The 19,535-nt window shown below is 33.0% G+C and overlaps 2 protein-coding genes across 6 annotated transcripts in view; one reads left to right on the plus strand and one right to left on the minus strand.

Annotated features, from left to right (window-relative positions):
- The window catches only part of LOC126739137 (titin-like), a 67,049-nt gene extending 57,883 nt beyond the window's left edge, over positions 1-9,166 (plus strand). For all 4 annotated transcript variants that reach the window (XM_050444671.1, XM_050444673.1, XM_050444672.1 and 1 more), the window contains 7 exons: positions 1,591-1,888; positions 1,947-2,060; positions 4,942-5,058; positions 5,211-5,318; positions 5,711-5,803; positions 8,278-8,372; positions 8,737-9,166. In XM_050444671.1, coding sequence (XP_050300628.1) covers positions 1,591-1,888; positions 1,947-2,060; positions 4,942-5,058; positions 5,211-5,318; positions 5,711-5,803; positions 8,278-8,372; positions 8,737-8,756 — 845 coding nt within the window. In that variant the 3' untranslated portion in view covers positions 8,757-9,166. The remainder of the gene's footprint in view (positions 1-1,590; positions 1,889-1,946; positions 2,061-4,941; positions 5,059-5,210; positions 5,319-5,710; positions 5,804-8,277; positions 8,373-8,736) is intronic.
- Positions 9,167-11,749: 2,583 nt separating this feature from the next.
- The window catches only part of LOC126739385 (uncharacterized), a 51,764-nt gene continuing 43,978 nt past the window's right edge, over positions 11,750-19,535 (minus strand). For both annotated transcript variants that reach the window (XM_050445043.1, XM_050445042.1), the window contains exons 14-16: positions 18,058-18,215; positions 12,631-13,025; positions 11,750-12,546 (exon numbers count right to left, since the gene is read on the minus strand). In XM_050445043.1, coding sequence (XP_050301000.1) covers positions 11,869-12,546; positions 12,631-13,025; positions 18,058-18,215 — 1,231 coding nt within the window. In that variant the 3' untranslated portion in view covers positions 11,750-11,868. The remainder of the gene's footprint in view (positions 12,547-12,630; positions 13,026-18,057; positions 18,216-19,535) is intronic.

Below are 19,535 nucleotides of genomic sequence, written 5' to 3' on the forward strand. Positions count from 1 at the left end.
AAACTAATTGCATATAAATTGATTATCTTGGATAATTACAATGATGCAGATATACTTGATATGCTACATATGGCTCCCATCACTATCCGCTGTAAGAGGAGGGATCCTATTACTTTGTACAATATCCTACATGGGAAATCTGGAGTTTCAGAGCTACTCCAAATAATCAATATTCATGTTCCACTAGGAACAACTAGAGCCACTGATTTCATTACCCAATCCACCATTTTAACTATGGTCTTAATAACTTCCTCACTAGAACAATGAGATTAGCAAATCAACATCATGATATTGACCTTTTTGAAACTTATAACAAATTCCTGCGTCAAGTTTTAGTAAGCTTAGGTTAGATATTATTAATTATTATTACTTAATGATTTTTTGTATTTCTGTATATTACCTATATTATGTATTACTGTTGTGAATTTAAAAACTTAACAGAATTGTAATTGGGCTTTGACCGTTTATAAATAAATATCTTTTTCCTTTTTCATATTTTGCTGTAATATACAGTTCTTAATATTTATTTAGTCATAATTGGATTTATATATAATAGTAGTATACATTTTATACTACTATTTTTGTTGTAAGTATATTATTATTTTAATTTAGATAATATCCTTTTTAATTAAGAAGTAGTAAATTTAAAATAAATTTACGCAAATTATAGAAAGTTCATGCTTTACATTATAAGAATTTAGATTTAAGTTTTTTATAGCAACACAAACGTCATATCAAAAGTTTGTAAAACACTAACATATTGGTTTCAATCTACAGAATTACAGATTTTCGACTTACTGTGCTTTTATCCACATTTAGGCATACTACTATTTTAAATGGGTTTTTAAAATATAATTTCAAAATACATTAACTCTCAAAATCGACCACAAAACTAATTAAGTCCAGCAGCTTTTGTTGGGCTAATCATGTCTGAGTGTGACGTTGCTGTAGGTGACCAGATATTTGAGGCATCTTCCATATGTTGTCTCACAAGGGCATATAGAGTAATATTATAGTGTTAATCTTGATATTTCTACTATTTTGTGTTACAAAATTCAGGGCACAGTAAGCCTTATTAACTATTTCAGTATAGTGGCAGTGGCTGTGAACTTATTACTCCCAAATCTTTGATAGCATTTTTTCTTTCAATTGTGGAACTATCATTAATATAGCTTTAAGAAATTCTGTTTATGGACCCTCGCAAATATTTAGCAATGTGTCAATTGATATTAAAAAAGAAACCTCTTATCAGAGATGTATGCTTAGTTTTATTCGATAATTTTTAACTATAAGTTATAATATAGCTTTTAATTTGGTAACTACACTTGTTATTTACATACAGTTACATAAATCAAACTTGTAACCAGAGATCTGTAACTAATTGCTTAAGTAAAAGTTGTATTCAAAAGAAATACTCCTAAAATAATATAGATTTATTAACAACTACCCTACAGAGTAACAAGAAGCTTATACCAGATTTCGGCTCCTTTGAGATATTTATTTAATTAAATTCTACCACTGCTTATTAACCAAAACTCTCAAAATATATCGGAAAGGGACAATTATTAGAAATTGCTTATATAATTTTAGAGTCGAAACCTTCATGTGGTAGGAGTGCGGCCATAAGAAAACCGCTGCCGCCCCACAGATCCCCACTGAGAGAAGGCACCAGACAAGCCACGAAAATCCTCAACAAGGCCCTGCAAATCAGTCAAACGGAAACCGAAAAGAAGGAAGAACTTCCGAAGTCTCTTGACCCGTTTGACCTCCTCAAGGACGTGCCGAACCAACCTTTATTCGAAAAACAACAAAAAGAAGCGGAAAAATTGAATAAGAAAGCGCGTAAACGACCCGCTTCGAAGACCTGTCTTAAAGAGGAAAGTGATAGGTAAGACCGATTTTTTCTGATAAAATCCTTAGAGTTTATGGTGGTTTTATATAAATAGTGACAGCGGCACCTGGGATCCAGAGGAGGGCACTTGCAAAAAACCGAATAAATCCAAAAGTGATCCCTACCAATTGGAATTTGTGCAGTCTCCTGATAGTACCGTGTACGAGAGGTAAACATTTAATTAAAACTCTCTTAAAACGGTGCCAAAAATGGTGGATTCTTGCCCAGTCATTTCTGTTGGAATGCTGGATTGCCAGGTGCATGGCTAATAGTACAGTCAATCTGTAACTTTTTTTGACAAAAGTTAGCGTTCCTTATGAAAAGCCCAAAAACAAAAGTTGCCATCCCTTCCCTCGTACTTTTTTGGAGAACTCAAAATTTTTTTGTAATCGATTTTTTGCAAAAACCGTGGGTTTTAGGGAAACGTGTCACCACTTGGAATTTATATAAATAAAACGTTTTAGCATCGACGTTTCGCCAGTATATTTGGTAATCATCGGGATGCATATGTTTTCTAAATATCCCTTAAAAATCTCTAAGTTTTTTAATTTAAATTCAATACAAATATGGCCATTTAAGTGGTTTTTCTCACCATATTTAAAGTGGAATTTATTTGGTTGATTCAATTAACAAATTACACAGAAATGTACTTTTTTATTTATATTGATGTTTTGACGATTGTTTTTATGATTGTTTTGTCGTCATCAAGATGCATACGTTTCATGTTTTTAATAATAATCATTGATAAAGCTTAACGTCCTTAGTGTTAAATCAAGGGGAAGTTCATTTGGTTCAAGATCTTCTGAAATGACAAAAAAATTATCTTTAAAGTAATTTTTTTGTTTTGTTCTGGCAGTTGAAGTCAATTTTTATACTTTTTTGGCCTGTGTCCCTTTTTCAAGAATGTTACCATACGGCATAAATAATAATAATAATAATGTATATTTATTTAGCAAAAATGTGCTACATATATAAACAAAATATGATATTATCTAAAAATACATTAAATTGTTATTCGTTGCGTTCCACTTCATTTTCGAAATATCAACAATCGATGTTACTGCTGATGTTGCATCACAAGGTCGGCTCGTATTTATTTTTCGAGCATGTTACGACTTATGTTTTCTAGGTCGACCCATGCTAAACAGGGCATCTGGTTTTCCTGGCAGACATCAGATATCGTCCCGGTAATCCATGGAGAATCACCGTCTCCGGTTTTCCAGAAATACCCCGCCAAGTCATCAGGTCACAGCCCAAAGATGGAGCAAGTCGAATAACAATAAATAGCACTAATTATAATACTTTACATAAAATTAAGAAAGAATATCCCATAAAACCTTAAGAAACTTACTACACTCATTAATTAGATAAAAACTTTCTCAAGAGCCCTTTAAACTGATTAAAATTGTCACAGTTTTTAATATTTGTAGGCAAATTATTATATTCAATCAAGCCTCTGTTAAGAATTGAGTTGAGCATTTGAACCGTATTACATCTTTTGACTAAGATGAAGTCTGTACGATTTCTTGTATAATAATTATGTACATCTGAAAAAATTTTCAACTCTTTACATATATGTATTCCGGCAGCGTTTGATGTTTCAATTTAAAAATGAACAGATAGACATTATACTACTACATCATATCTAGAACACGACCCATGGATAAAACAGGTGTATATCGATTACAACTTAGGATCAGTCTCATTGCCCTATTCTGCATTTTTTCAAGTCGATCCATCTTATAACGTGACAAGTTATACAATAAATTGGAGCAGTACTGTAGATGGGGAAGAGCAATGGCATTATAAAGCAATAATTTTGTGCGCAGCGATAAAATTTTACCAATTCTTGTCAAGAAACCAACGTTTTTTGAAAATTTCCTTATTACATGATGCTCTAATTTTTTATTTAAAATTTCCCTACTGACTGTTTCAAATGCTCTTTTAAAATCTACAAATACAGCTAAAAATATAAAGGGTAAATTCTGCCTTTCATTATTTTTTCGTTTAAAGCACAGAGCAAACCTATATAAGTAATCTGCTATATTGAGAGTATATCGAATCGCTTAGTAATTTCTTAATGCTACGTATGTAAAGAGCTACTTATTCCTGATAATAGCGTTTTAATGTATTAAAAATATATCATCGTTTGGAAGTGTTACTGGCCTCTAATAGTGGTACTGCTGTATTCTTATTCTTCTCTCTTCTCTATTATTTCTCAAGTTATGAAAAGAGTCTGGAAAAAATACAATATAACCAAGTATTTAAAGTGATTTAATTCTTGACTTTTCCATATTATTCAAAGAGCCTGAGAAGAATAAGTTCAGACAAGGCACTTATTAAATATTAAACGTCTTTTAAGTTTATTTTTCAACTGCCTGAAAGAAGTAAAAAATGTTTGTTTTTCCAGGCATTCAAGATAAAATAAGAAATTGCTTTAACTGCCTGCAAATAAAACGTTTTACGTCTCTTTCAGGCAGTTTAAAAGGTTTGAGTAGTTAAGTGATTTTTTTTTAAATTTCTTCCAAGAAGTTATTTTTACATTTATCTGGTTTTTGTTCCTTTTCCAGAAATGAGGTTTCATTAAAATTTTTCCATTTTATTTTAAATTTCCCAATTTGATGAGCCTAGATAAATAAAATATAAACTTTATATGTCTACAGAAAAGCGAAATACTTTGAATGTCTAGAAAATGACTTCAAATGCCCAGAAAGTGTAATATAATCGTTGATCAATTCATTTAAGTACTTTTTAGAGTTTGCATCTTTTGTATTCAAATGTTTAAAATTCTTGCCAAACAGTTATACTTACTACTAGACGGAGACCATCAATAATGAGCTTAACTTTAATTTACGCCTCATAAAGTGGAAAAAACTTTCGCCCGCTCCATCACAAATGACTTATTTTAATTTAACTGGTAAAAATCCACCATTTTTTTCATACCTCAACCAGTCAATAGATTTGGTTTGTAATTTTACACTGATCAAAAATTATTGGGTTCAGCCCCTCTTTATAATCTTTAATCATCATATTTATTTAACTTTTTTTAGTAACGACATAAACTGGGTAAACTCGGAAGGTTCGAAGAACAAAACGAAGACTGATTCGAAAAAATGTAAAAGTGACCCACATGAACCCGGAGTTAAGGAAGACATTAGTTACAATAAGTAAGTTTTCTTTTCAGTTTTACATGAAAGCTGTTTTTGTACATTCGTACAGTGATCAAAACGAAAAAGAAGCCACCAATAGATTGCATTAAGTACAAACTTCAAAAAACATGTCTCTGGAAATAATTCATATTAAATCTTATTTCTTTTAGGCATACAGGGCAAAAAAGCAAAACGTATAAGCAGGAATCTCATAAATGCAAAAGCGAACCATACCAGCCTAGATTTGAGGAATCCAGAAGAACCACCAGTTCCAAAAAGTAAATATCTGCATATCAATAAAATATATTAGCTAAACAAACTAATTGAATCTAACTGTTAGTTCAAATCTGGTCGATATAACATTATTTATTACGCTGAAAGTACACCAGAAACCAAAATTTATTAAATTTTTAAAACCATGCTTTTATGCCAATTTAAGAGACTGGCAGCTATTCACGATATTTAGACTTTTAATGCTAAACAAATATCTTACCTATTGTAGCTAAAAATACTTTAATTTGAATCCCGTAATGACGGCTAGTCTCTGATGATGAGTGTTTTGATGTTCGATGGCTACTAGTTTTTTTTTAACTTGCTTCAAAATTATTTAATAAATCCATATTATTTACCTGGTTAAATTAAACATTAAATATAACTTTTTTTTTTGTAGGGATGATGCGCTTCACAATTCAGAAGGAAATAAACCACATTCGTCAAAATCTCACCCGAATTCCCAAAGTCAAGAGAATCCTCGGATAAAGTGGTGAGTAATAAAATTCCACTGGCAGTTTATTTGATAATAGTATTTGGTCCAAAATATTGATATAATCAAGGAGTTAACCATGCAGTTCAAATAGCCTGAGAAGTAAATAGCTTTAGAGGACACGGATATATTTAAATATAATAGCTATAAAAATGTGCAAGGAAGCCACACATGATTTAAAAAATCTCAAAGTTTGGCTCTCAATAACAAAAAAAACAAAGCTCTATAACATTGTTATAAAAACGTAATTATTCTCATAGTTGTACTATTGTGACCTTACTTTGTAGTTATTTTAATGTAAACAAACCACAACTTGATGATGATGAAATATTATCAGATATTGCGCCTACTGTTGATAAATTTTTGTTGCTTGGTTTAATCAATAATAATATTGGATAGAACTTATTATTTCTTTACCACCAAAAAAATCTGTTATAATTTTTTACCAGGTTGTGCAGTAGTAATAAGATGCCCTTTAACAAAACAAATTTATATTATTTTTATGCGGAATTTTGAGAACATTACGATACTGCTTCACTTTTAAATGTGAAAATATAAAGAGAGGATAATAAAAAACTCATAACTGATTGCAACATATATGGCTAATATCCATTATTCATAAATCCAAAATCTTGATTACATGGACTCAGAAAAAAATATTTGTCAATGGTATAACTCAAAAATAACTCAAAGTCTCATAAATTTTACTGTCCAATGCCGTTTCGAATCCAAGTTTCTTGGCGTACACTTAGATGCAAGATTAGGCTGAGGGCAATCAGCTTTTTCTCTTTATAAATCTTGTTCAGGTAACTTCTAGGCAAACACTTCTCACAACAACTTCCATTCCCACTTAACTTATGCTATTTTTTCCTGGGGGCATTCACTTAATACGAAATTAAGAATTCTAACTTTCTCCTTGCGTACATCCTGCAGCCTTCAGTACACATTAAGCAGAATCCTGATGAAATGACTTTCATAACTATCCTATCAGGTACAACAATAATCTTATACCTGAATTTTAGCATCTTGAGAGATCCAGAAACGGATCAAGATATTTGTTAATTGGCTGCTTTATCGTAAATGCCTTTTTCTACTACTGTTTCCAGAGAGTGTAAAATTTCACTTTTTACGCATTAGTGCCTAAAAAGTAATTCGACGTTTATTTGAAACTTATTTTATAATTTGTCAACAAATGTTTTGACGTTTTTTTGTATGTTACACGTGTGTAAAATCCTTTTTTTTTATTCATGGGCAGTTTCCTATTTATAAAAAAAGGATCATTTTACACGCTTGTTACATAAATAACAATTTTTTTATTTAGAGTAATACGGCAAATATAGTTTTAATATCTTGTAATGTCGGTCATAGCTAAATTGTCGGTGTTCTATTGAAATTATTGGTCTCCATGGGCAAAAACATCTAAGCAGTTCCAAATTATTCCATGGTTCTGTAAAAGAGAGGTTTCATGACATTTCCACTCGTTTTGTGGTTTACCTGCGAAACAGTGAGAGATCAACACTAGTCAGATGAAAGTCTTGTAAACTAACATTAAGAACTAAAAGAGCATGGTCTTAACATAAAAGCGTCAGCTGGTATAAGGGTGTTACAGGCAGAAGTGTGTTTCTTAGCTTTTTATGTTCATTTCAAAATAAATTAAACTATAATGCTCGCAAAAAAAATTTGCTTTAGCACAAACAAATTAGTAAGTTGACTATCTACGTAATACCTAATGCTTCACCGACTGAGGTACAGTCTAAGTTTGTACCATGTGAAGTCATTTACAATCCTCCAATCTGCAGGTTCATATTTTAACATTCTTAAGCAAACATCTCATATTCCATCATTTTTGTATTTAGTAAATCTTGGCAAGGTGAATAGATATTATCAGATAAAATCATAATAAATAAATATAATATGTAGTAATAAATAATAGCAGTATAAAAAATACCTTAGAACCAGGATATCAGTCAACGTTATTTTTTAAAGTCTCTATTAGAATATGTCTGTCTATTAATGTAAATCCCTTTATACACATGTTTTAACATTTAAAACATAAATCAACATGGAAATAGAATCCTAAATTTTTCACAACCTTTTCACATGAACACCTATCCTTATATTGACTACCGATTGAATGCGGTTTTTGTTTTTCCCAAATCAACTTTGCTTTAACTAAATTTACAGGACGATTATGATGTTTTGAAAATTGAACCAAATTACTTAGATTTTCCTCTATAATTTTCTCCCTGTCATGTTCTACAATTATGCACATTTATAGCGAAAATATTATGTCTGCAAATGATTATGTTGCACAGGAAATTATTTAACTTTTTTAAAAAGATACATTTCTCTGGGGGAATCATTGATCCAATGACCTAATGAGTTAGTCGCCATTGAAAAATATACTTACTTCCTATTTAACTTACGTAAGTAATAATAATATTTATGTTTTAAATTTTTTTCATCATTTTAAGGAAAGACGTTCAATACGGTTGGCTACAAAAGCTTCCGGAAATCTACTTCCATCGTTCCGGAAACACGTTGGACAGGGACGGAACTTCTGTAAAGGGTAAGGAATGGTCACAGAACGGTCTGAAGTGAAGATACAGGGTGCAAAAGCTTCATTTTTATTTTTGAAAATAGTTTAAAGGATTTAATAATATAGGAATATTTTTTGACATGAGAAATTATAGTCTGACCTAAAAATCTGTTTTCTGGGCCATTTTTACGTAAAAAAAAATTATAGTATGTACATTTCTATAATATATCGTTTCATAACACAAGGGTAATGCATGAAATAAGACACAGGTGTCAGAGGGTCTATGAATATCTAGATAATTTTCTTTAATTTATCACAATCATATTAGAATCAAGAGATTTACATTTCAAACGTCTTTCTTTATACAAATAACCATTGTGCTCTTTTTTTTCAGGATCAACTTACAGCACGTGACATTTCCGAAATCCATATCCACCCAATCCCTGAGAAATAATCCTAAGACACCCCCAACATTTCCAGAAAACGAAGCAAATAAGGAAAATGTAAATTCAATAATTTGAGAGGGTGCTACCCAAGCATTTTTGCATGAATTTTTACCTAAAAGACATCCAGTTCATGTAGTGAGAGCTAAGATAGTATTAGAATTGTATAAAATAATCCCAATAAGTTAAAACGCTTTTTTTTTCATTGAAGAGTATTCGATGACTCGTGACTTATTTGGTTACTTTTTTAAAATTATTTATTTAATGTAAAAAGTATGTAATAAGACTTCAAATACATTGTGTATAATTACTGATTGTAAATATAATGTTAGTTCTTGTAAATACTTTATGGTAATAGTAAATAGTTTTACACATAAAAAAGTCGTTTATGTATTGTCCTATTCAGTTGGTAGAAGTGCCGCAAAACATCTGATAAAATTGTTAGGTAAAAGGTAAAATTTACCATAAAAATGTAGACTGCATATCGAACCGCATTGTTCCGGTAAGGGGTTTAAAAAAAATCTTTATCTGTTGAAAAATCTACCAATTCCGCAACCTCTCATACGTTACTTAACATTCAACGTGAAAAGTGCTATTTTTTATTCATTTATTTTTATAATTATGTTAAATCTTAAAGGATCGTTTTAACCCCTTTAAAAAAAACCATAAAATGGAAATTAGATAAAAAATAAAATAAAAATGACGTGTTTCACCGTTTTTTAAAAAAGTACATAGTTTTGAAGCTATGATACAGAAGGGGTGGTTTCAACCCCTTCCAGATGGAATTTCAAAAAATCCCTTCGTCCCGGACGTCTACATAACCAAAGGAATGTTGTCCCCAAATTTCATATTTCTAGGTTTTACCGTTTGGGCTGTACGCTGATTATCAGTCAGGACAAGTCTTTTTACATATAGAGATTAAAGACTGGAAAGTAAGTAATAACAAAAATTACTAAATACTGAATAACTTATTTACTTTTCAAGATAAACAAAACTAAATTTGGTATATCGATAGAATAGTCATGAGAGCATTTTTGATATATTTCGTTACTTCCGGTTTAACAGGGAGTGACACTATTTTTTTAAATTTTAAATGGGATACCTAATTGGTATATTATTACCTTTTTTGACAGAAAATAATATTCTCAGAATAATGATACCACATTTGTTACTTTTTGTTTTCTACTCATAGAAAAAATCAATTTCTTAAATTTTAAAATTAGATGCCATAAATGCATTGAAATTTTTAATCACGAAAAGTTCTTCACACAATTGTTTATTGTGTTTTATAACTTAAATCAGTTTTTCCGGAATACAGTCAGTAACCATTTCAAATATTAGTAAACACAAGAATTCTTTTAAAAAACTGCGGCAAATTTATTTGAATGATAAGTAATAATTGAACTTGACAAGATCCAAGTGGCAAGAAATCCAAGGCCGTATTTGAAAAAAAAAGTTGATGGTGGAATCTAGAAAACGAAACGTCGTATTTTAAATCTGAAAACCACATCTTGTAGAGGAGAAAAAGTGCCCTTAACAAAGTGTCATTTCTTTTATTATACCATTTTAAATAATGTCATAAAAACATAAAAAATATTTTTCCAGATTTCGGTTTTTCTTCGGAACTATTCGAAATTTTTTAAATTTTAAAAGGGCGTTTTCTTAAGCATTAAATTTAGAAACTTTGCCATAATTTAACCGATCTTGTATCTCTTACGGTTTCCGAGATCCCAATAATGAGGGTCGAATTTGGGCCACCCGGTACAGGAGAAACAGGACCGGACCTAAAACAGAGCCCTGCAGCACTCCCCGAGTAAGAGTGTTATACTGGGAGTATTCAGAACCCACACATATATGATGGCGGTGACCTCCGAAATAGAAAGAAAACCACCCTGCAGACATCCCTCTAAAACTATAATGGTGTCGCTTCGTCAACAGAATCTCGTGACTGACACAGTTAAATGCTTTTTCCAAGTCACAAAACACTGCGGTGGGAGCCCCACCACCATTAATTTGGTAGTAGAGGTTATGAAGGAAGTTGTACACTGCATCGCTTGTGCCAGTGTTCCGTTGGAAACCAAACTGAAATCTGTTTAGAATGTTATTGTTATTTCAAGTTATTTCAATGTTATTGTGTTTCATTTTCATGTGTTTCATTATTCTGTTTCAAACGACAATACACGATTTTTTACCAATACTTTCATGATTTTTGACAAGCTAGGCAAGAGCGATATTGGTCTAAAGTTTGAGGGATCATCGTATACCAGTTTTGGGAATTGAAAGAACTTTAGGCATGGTGGAAAGGTATCGTTTTCCCATGAGTCATTGATTGCATCGGCGAATACCGTCAAAGTAGCATCTGGCAAGCTTGTGAACACTTTAATTAAGATACTATCTTCCCCTGCAGACTTTTTGTTTTTGATGGAGTATAAAACCTTCATTTCAGATAAACTGGTAGGATTAAAAAAAAAAGAATTTTGTACAGGAAGCTGCAAAAAGGAAAATGGATCTATTGGCAAATTTATATTTTGTTCCAAGGTGTGAGCAACAGTTGGAAAAAAGTTGCTCAACTCATCAGCAGATATTTCAGGGATTGACATTCTCTGGTGGCTCTAGTAATATCACTAATGGTCTTCCAGCTCTCTTTTGATTAGTTGGAAGCCCTATCAAAACAGTTTGAGTAGTAGGACCGTTTAGAAATTCGGATTAGCCGGCGATATAGTGAACGATAAGAATTAAATACTTGATTATTTGTAAACTTCCTTATTGTATTAGGCAATTAAATTTGTGTATTAGTTGTTTAAGTTAATCTCACGATATTTCTAATTGTGGGGCATCAATGAGATATGGGATCTGCAAATCGGCACACCACACTTTACTACATTTTAACCCTCCAATCCCACCCAATCAGCATATGGAGGCAGCATAACGAACTGCAGTATTGCCAAATAACCATGATTTAACTATTTTTAAAAAATCTTCATTATATTAAAAAATATGAAATTGTTTAGACAATTTTACAATCAAATCATAACAATATAAAAAAAAAATAAATTAAACTATTTAGGTACAATAAAAAAAACCTACTCGGTCACAGACGAATATTCGTCGCCGGCCAAACTTTGAAATTTCGTCGGTTGCCCGGACGTCGTCTTCCTGCGGGAATCCTCTCCCGAATTATTTCGAACCGACGAAATATCCGAAATACCCGAAAACATTAATTGATCCTTCGTTTTACTGTTCGGAGTACTTTTACTAGACAGCACCGGCGTGGAGGTTTTTTGTCGCGCGCTCGAATGAATCGCACTTAAGTCCGAACAATCCTTAAGAAAACTGGCCGGACTCGCGTCTGATTTGTTTAAACTGCTCGACGATATTTTGCTGGTCATTTGCTTCTTTAAAAAGTCTTTCAAGCTGACGTCGCTTCTTTTCTTCGAACTTAATTCGCCCGAGCTGGAACTGGAGGATAAGGCGAGGGCTTCTTGGGTTTTATGTAAAGTCGGGATGGCCCACTCCATCCCGATACTTTTAAGCATCCCCTCGATACTTTTTAGGTCACTGGTCGAGTTTGAGGAGGAGAGTGAGTGGGACGATGATCCCGGCATACTGGTGCAAGTGTCTTCGGTGCAAGATTTGCTTTTGTTCGATTTCGATGGCGAGGCCGAGGAGCTTTTTAAGGAATTTGGAGGGTTTTTTGAGACGGAGGAATCCTTTGAAGTTTCTGAATATTCTTCGTGAGTAGGACTTAAAACTGTTCCCACCTGGAAAAGAAGGAGAGGAAATATCATTATTGTAAGCTACAGGCTTAAGAGAGGAGTATGTGTGTAGTATAAAAATCTACTTACCATTGTTTTTGAATTATTGGGACTGATCTTGGTCGAAAGCTGACTATCTGCTTCAACAATAGTCGACAACTCGTGAGGTACCAAAGAAATGTTCCCGTTAAACTTCTTGGCGGTCATAAGACCCTTCGAGGGCGGGGGATGATGGCGTCTCAGCATCGTAGTCATATCATCCGAGCTGGGCGGTTCCAAGATCGGCAGTTTCGGGATATCGATTAGTAAAGGAACAAATTGCACTTGGGTTGCGGCGTTTTCTGATTGGCTGGCGAGGTCTTCTTGCTCCCTCCGATGGCTTTCTTGCACCAGTTTCTGAAGACGTTCTAGGAATTGTTGGTCGGCATCTTCTAATTGGTCTTCAGAGGTGAGCGGTTGAGAAATTGGTTTTCCTTCTTGCTGGGCTATAAACATTTCATATCACATTGCATATCATAGAAATGTATTGATTTAAGTAGTAATAATTAAAAGCCTTCAGCATGTCTAAGAGGAAAGATAGTTTCATGTAACTTAAGTTATAACTTTACTTCTAGTTCTCGGATTAATTTGATTTTTGTTTTAAAAGGTTCTTTGAAATGTTCTTTAGCTTTATTTGAAAAACATCATGGAAATAAAAAGCTTTTTTGTTTAAATTTTTGACAATCCCATCCAAATAGGAAAACAGTTTTAGGTAACTTGAGTCCATAGCTCCACTTCTACTGTTCTGAACTGAAAATCCATGCATTAGAAGCTTTTTAATCATCATATTGATAAGAGCCGAAAATGATTTACGTTTTAAGTTTAATATTCCCTGGAAACTCAACAATAAGGAGTCCATTTTTTAATTGTTTACAGAAACAAGATGCCACTGAAAATTTTGTTAAATTAATATTCTTTCTAAAACCATCACCCGGGCACTTTTCAAATTTTTGTTTTATTGCTATGAACGTTCATAGATAACAAAAGCCATTACTAGAAATATACAGAGAACGGCAAAAATATGGAACAAGTTCAATAAAAAATAAATGAGCGCGTGTTTGAAAAAACGCTCGCACACGTCGAGTGATATTTTTTTAAAAGCCTTTAAAACCTATTCTACTAAAAATAGAAAAAAACGGATTTCACTTTTCTATTCTTAATTTTTAATAACTTTTTTCTGAAAACATACAAAATATGATACATGTCAAAAAATATGGAAAAAATGCACTTAAAATTGATTAAGTACCATAAAACCTTTGCACTGAGCAGGGAAACTTTGCACCGAACATGTAAAATTATATTTTCTGTAATCCTCCTCATAATTTTGTTCAGTTATTTCTACTACCTCTAGAACACATAGGCAACATCGCAATACGTCACCAACACGCGCGCGAATATATCCTCCTGGTCGCCAGTTGTTTATCAGTAACCGTCCGAATATTAACCTAGAAATTCTATGATTTTCTAACTTTGCAAAATCACACTGTGCAGAAAGTCCCAGAGTACAAAAATTGGTAAGTACACGTCTAAAGGCTTATACTATAACCGATTGCGATTTGTAGTTGTTGAAATAACGGGTTTAAACAAGGATAGCAATAAAAAAAAACATTGTTTACATGTGCACTTATCACGTGGAATTGGGTATACTTTGCACCGCTCAAGTGGTTGCACCGTATCCCCAAATAAAGTATCCCCAACTTGCAAGTGGTGCAAGTATCCCCTACTTGTCACGTCCAAACTATTTTCATTCGCAAGAGTAAAAGTTAAATAGGTAAATAGTTTTCAGAAAATGCCCAGACGTTATAAAAGGAAACTGGGATCTCGCAGATATGCAGACTACTCAGAAGAAGATTTGAAGGCATGTTTGTCAGCAATACAAGATGGCATGAGCACAAGAGTTGCCGCTGAATCCTTTAACATTCTAAGGAGAACTATTTTTTACAAATTAAAAGGAACACAAAACCTGGATATCCATCAATATTCTCTTATGAAGAGGAAAGATGTTTCGTACAATGCATTCATAGCCTTAGTGATTCTGGTTTTCCTGTTACTGGAATGGAATTGCTACAAATGATCAAGAGCTATTTAAATCGCAAAGGAAAAGAAATAACTCGTTTTAGGGATAATACTCCAGGTATCGATTGGGTCAAATCATTTTTAACTCGTCATAAGGACCTTGCAGCAAGGATAGCCTCGAACATAAAAAGAAGTAGAGCAGCACTCAATGCAAACCAAATGACTGAATACATAGAAAATCTTAAACAAACATTAACTGGAGTAGAGCCGCATGCTATTTTTAATTATGACGAGACAAACTTAACCGATGACCCCGGTCAAAAAAAGATATTAACTAAACGTGGTGTTAAGTATCCCGAACGAATTTGTAATTCCTCAAAGAGTAGCATTTCTCTTATGATTTGTGGAAATGCAGCTGATGAGCTTCTACCTCCTTATGTGGTGTACAAATTCAAGCATTTGTGGGACACCTGGACTGAGAATGGTCCCCCTGGTACGCGTTATGCAAATACTGCATCTGGTTGGTTCGAATCACAGACTTTTGCAAATTGGTTCAGCACTCCCCTATTGCCCAGGCTTAAAAAAATTCAGGGTAAGAAGGTCGTTTTAGGAGACAATTTGTTTTCTCATATTAATGATGAAGTCCTCGATTTATGTCGAAGACACGACATTGATTTTGTATGTTTGCCTCCGAACAGCACTCTCGTTACACAACCGCTAGATGTCGCATTATTTGCCCACATGAAAAGAGCCTGGAGAGACATTTTATCTTAATATAAGGAAACTCATGTAGGAAGTAGATGAAATGTACTTGAGAAACAGCATTTTCCAATGCTTTTACGATCATTAATGGAAAAAATTCAAAAGAATAGCGCTGAGATATTAAAGTCGGGATTTAGGAAATGCGGTATCGTCCCTTGCGATGTAACACCGCTCTTGGAGCCGTTTGCAACAACTAAGCAATCTAATATGACAACTGCTAGCGACACAAATAAATCACATAGTTCGTCGGATATCGAAAACACTTTCATTAAGTATTTAGAAGATAAAAGATAGGAAGCCACACAGTTTAAGCAACGTAGGAAGAAGAAAATAACGGTTTCAGCAGGATACAGTATTGCCCATTCTGAAATTAGTTTAACAGATCTAACTGGAGCATCTACATCTACACCTCTTTGTTGTTGTCAAGCTGTTGAACCAGAAATCGTAGATGATTCAGAGAAGGACATTGTTTTGGACGACCACTTTCCACTAGGCAGGGATTCATCAGATGATGATATAAATGAGATGCAAGAGATGGAAGAAGAAAAAGAATTTAATAAAAAACTCGTCTCAGGTTCTCTTGGAACAAATATTGTCGAAAAAGTCAAAAACTCTGGATTAGATGATAATAAAAAAGTTGTTGGTGAGTACGTTTTATTTTGCTATGAAGATCATGCTTCGATGATCAATGCTATGGCCAGATCGATAAAGTTTTGGAAATGGCCAGAAAGACGTGACGAAATATGGTATTCGTGGGACAACGTAATTGGCGCCATTAGCCCTCCCAAGAAAATGTCCAAACGAGGATTGTACATTGTCCCAGAATGCGACAAATTGTGGTGGGATTAGTTTCAAACGTTGTATTTTTACTATTATAATGTTATAATAAAGTTTGTTCATTTAAATTGTAGCAATTTTCTTTACTTTTATGCTTGTTTCATAAATATATGTAGGTAGGTAGATTTAAATTCACAAAACTTGGCCCACGAACATTTTTTCGCATTTAATTGGTGCAAAATTTGAAATAATAAGGGTTTTCTATGCACCAGCAAGCATTTAGTAGCCAAATATTAATAAAATATTGAGTGGTGCAAAGTATGACTTTTTTGGGGTATGCTTTGCACCACTAATAAAACTAGGTTGTTCTCTTGATTAGGCAATATACGTGACAAATAGCTATAATCAGAGTTATATTACAACCTGCTCGATTAATATTTATAATAAAAAGTTCAGATCTTCTTTCGAGTGACGTTACATCCTAACTAATAAAATAAAACTAAAAAAAAATGGTGCAAAGTAACTACGTTTTACGGTATCTAATAAAAAACAAGCATTACTTAAGGTATAAAAGGCATATTGTCATGGTAAATAAATTGTCAAATATGCTTGGTGTCAGTGCGTATTTAAAGTAAATATGGTTCTTTTAAATGAAACTCAACGAATTGAAATTTTAAATTTTACTGGATACAGAGATAAACGAAGAACTCAAGAAGAAGTTTGTAATTTGTTTAATGCAAAATATCGGGAAAGGCCCATTACAAGAAGTACATAAATAAAATTGAAAGAAAATTTAGAGAGTAAAGAATCATATATGGCCAGGTCGTCAAAAAATTAATGAAAATACAAGATTGAATATTTTATTAGAAGTGGAAGATAATTCCCATATTTCATTTTGCCTTCGGAAGTAGCCTCCAAATAATGTCCTCAAACAACTTTGAGTGTATTAAAGAAAGAAAAGTATCATCCATACAAACTTAGATTACTGCATGAGCTAAACGATGATGATCCTGATCGCAGAGTAGAATTTTCTGAAAATTTTATGAAAATGTGTAACTTAAATCCATTGTTCCATCCGCAGATACTATTTAGTGATGAAGCCACGTTTTGTTTAAATGGTACGGTAAATAAATAACATTTTAGGTATTGGAGCACAAATAATTCCCATTAAACGAGAGAAAATCATACACAGCATCCGCAAAAATTAAATGTTTGAGCAGGGATTTTAAATAATAAAATTATTGGAGCTTTTTTTTGCGATCAAATTCTTACCGGAGATCGATATTTATTTTTTTGCATTTTGAATTCCTATAAAATGACTTAATTCCAAGTCTCCCAATTTCTTTTCCAAATTCAAATCAGCTTAATACGCCCCACCCCATTTTGCTCGTCAGATACACGAATATTTGAATGCGGTATTTCCCGGACAGTGGATTGGTAGAAGTCCTACGGAATGGCCTGCAAGATCCTCAGATCTCACACCCCTGGATTTTTTTTCTTTGGGTGTATTTAAAATCAAAAGTTTATGAAGAGAAACCGCGCAATTTATAGATGATCTAAAATTTAAAATTAGATTTGAAATTAGTCAAATTAATGAAAATACTCTTAGCAATGTTTTGGATGAGGTTCTAAATAGACTAGCATTGCCAAGAAGAGAATGGTCGGCATTTTGAACACATTCAAATATTCAACTCGTTGACTTTCATTTATAATTTTACGTACACTGATTTTTTTTTGACATGTGATCATATGTTTTATGTTTTCAGAAAAATGGAATGTAAAAGTAAGAAAAGAAAAATTAGATTAGTTTTCCTTCTGTTTTTAGTAGAATAAGTTTTAGAGGCTCTTAAATTCATAACAACAGCAATTTTCAAAACCGCGTATCTTAGAACCAGTTGAATAAAAGTATGGAATCATACTTACGTGATTTCTCAGGTTTCGCTACTTCCCTAAACTGTTTAAGCTTGTCAGCTAAGCTCATGTCGATTTCAATTAATCGTCTGTTTACTTCTTCTTCGTCCATGCTGGAGGTGGAGTTGGTACCTTTAGACTTCTCGCCCGAAGGAGGAAATTCAAAGTACCTAAAAGAACGTGTTTTTTTTTTTAAATCGATAACATTGAATAGGAAAAGATAAGCAATACTGAATGTATACTGCATTTAAAACACTGCACTTGTTCGCCCTTTGGTTAGGAGGCATTTGGAGTATTCATGCGTAGTTTCGTGATCAATTTACAAGACTCATATTAAACGTCTGGAGAGGGTATAGTCAAAGTTTATCAATTTACTCCTGGTCAAAGTACACATCAATAAGGATGAACGTAGTTATTATAAGCAACTTAATATTCTTGGTATGGATATAATGGAGATGCATCGAACAAAATTGAATATGCCTTTAGGATTCAAAATACTTTACAAACCAAATTGATTCGCTGAATTTGCTTGAAAGGACAGGAGCATTGGTAATTCATCAGTATCAGGATATCTGTTTTTTTTTAATTTAAGTAATGATGGTTAATGGTTTCACCAAGGCAATAGTTACCAGAGAAATTGCAGACTTATTTGCAGCTTTTCTTCCAAATAGGCCGATACCAGGAAAATCAACAGTTAATAATAAGCTTTATTTCCATCAGGTTACATATACCCAGTTACAGGAGAATCAATTAAATATATAAATGTACAAGTACGAAAGCATGAACTGTATTAGATTCATGCAACTAAACTATAAAAGAATTGCTAAATAATAAAAAAAGTAGTGAGTTTGAGAAAATAAATAATAAAAAATCAACACTAAATTAGGATAAGAATCAAGAATTAATTTAAATAAAAAGAGCAGAAAAAAAATGAGTAAATAAATGTATTCAAACTAAAAACTAAATAACTAAAAACTAAATAAAAAAAACTAAATAACTAAATAACCTAGCCTCCCCCACCCTCCATACGCAGGTGACTCAAAATAAGTGCCAAATTGTCATGGTGAATGTCACAAGAATCAGCAATAGTGTTAAAGTTTTGACACATAAAGTGAATAGGACTCTGGTACAGAATGTTGGACCTGGCTGTGTCCAAGTTAAAAGCTGGACACTGTCTAGATCCTGGGCGTGGTATATGAAAGCAAATCCTTTGCAAAAGGGATGGGCAGTCAATTTTATGGTTAAGTAAATTAAACAAGAATTTCACCGAATGCATTTCTCTCCTCTTCGCAAGTGACCGTTCAGTATATCTAGAGAGCAGCAGGTTATGGTCAAAACCCCTTGGAGGATAGACTTCATCATCCTTAAATGCCAAACATTTAAGGAATCGCCGTTACACTGATTCTAATAGGTGAATGTGCTGGTTATAAATGGGAGACCAAATGAGGGAGCTGTAGTCCAACCTGGATCTAACAAATGCCTAGTAGAGA

Source organism: Anthonomus grandis, chromosome 8, assembly GCF_022605725.1.
Source record: "Anthonomus grandis grandis chromosome 8, icAntGran1.3, whole genome shotgun sequence".
NCBI classification, from domain to species: Eukaryota; Metazoa; Arthropoda; class Insecta; order Coleoptera; family Curculionidae; genus Anthonomus; species Anthonomus grandis.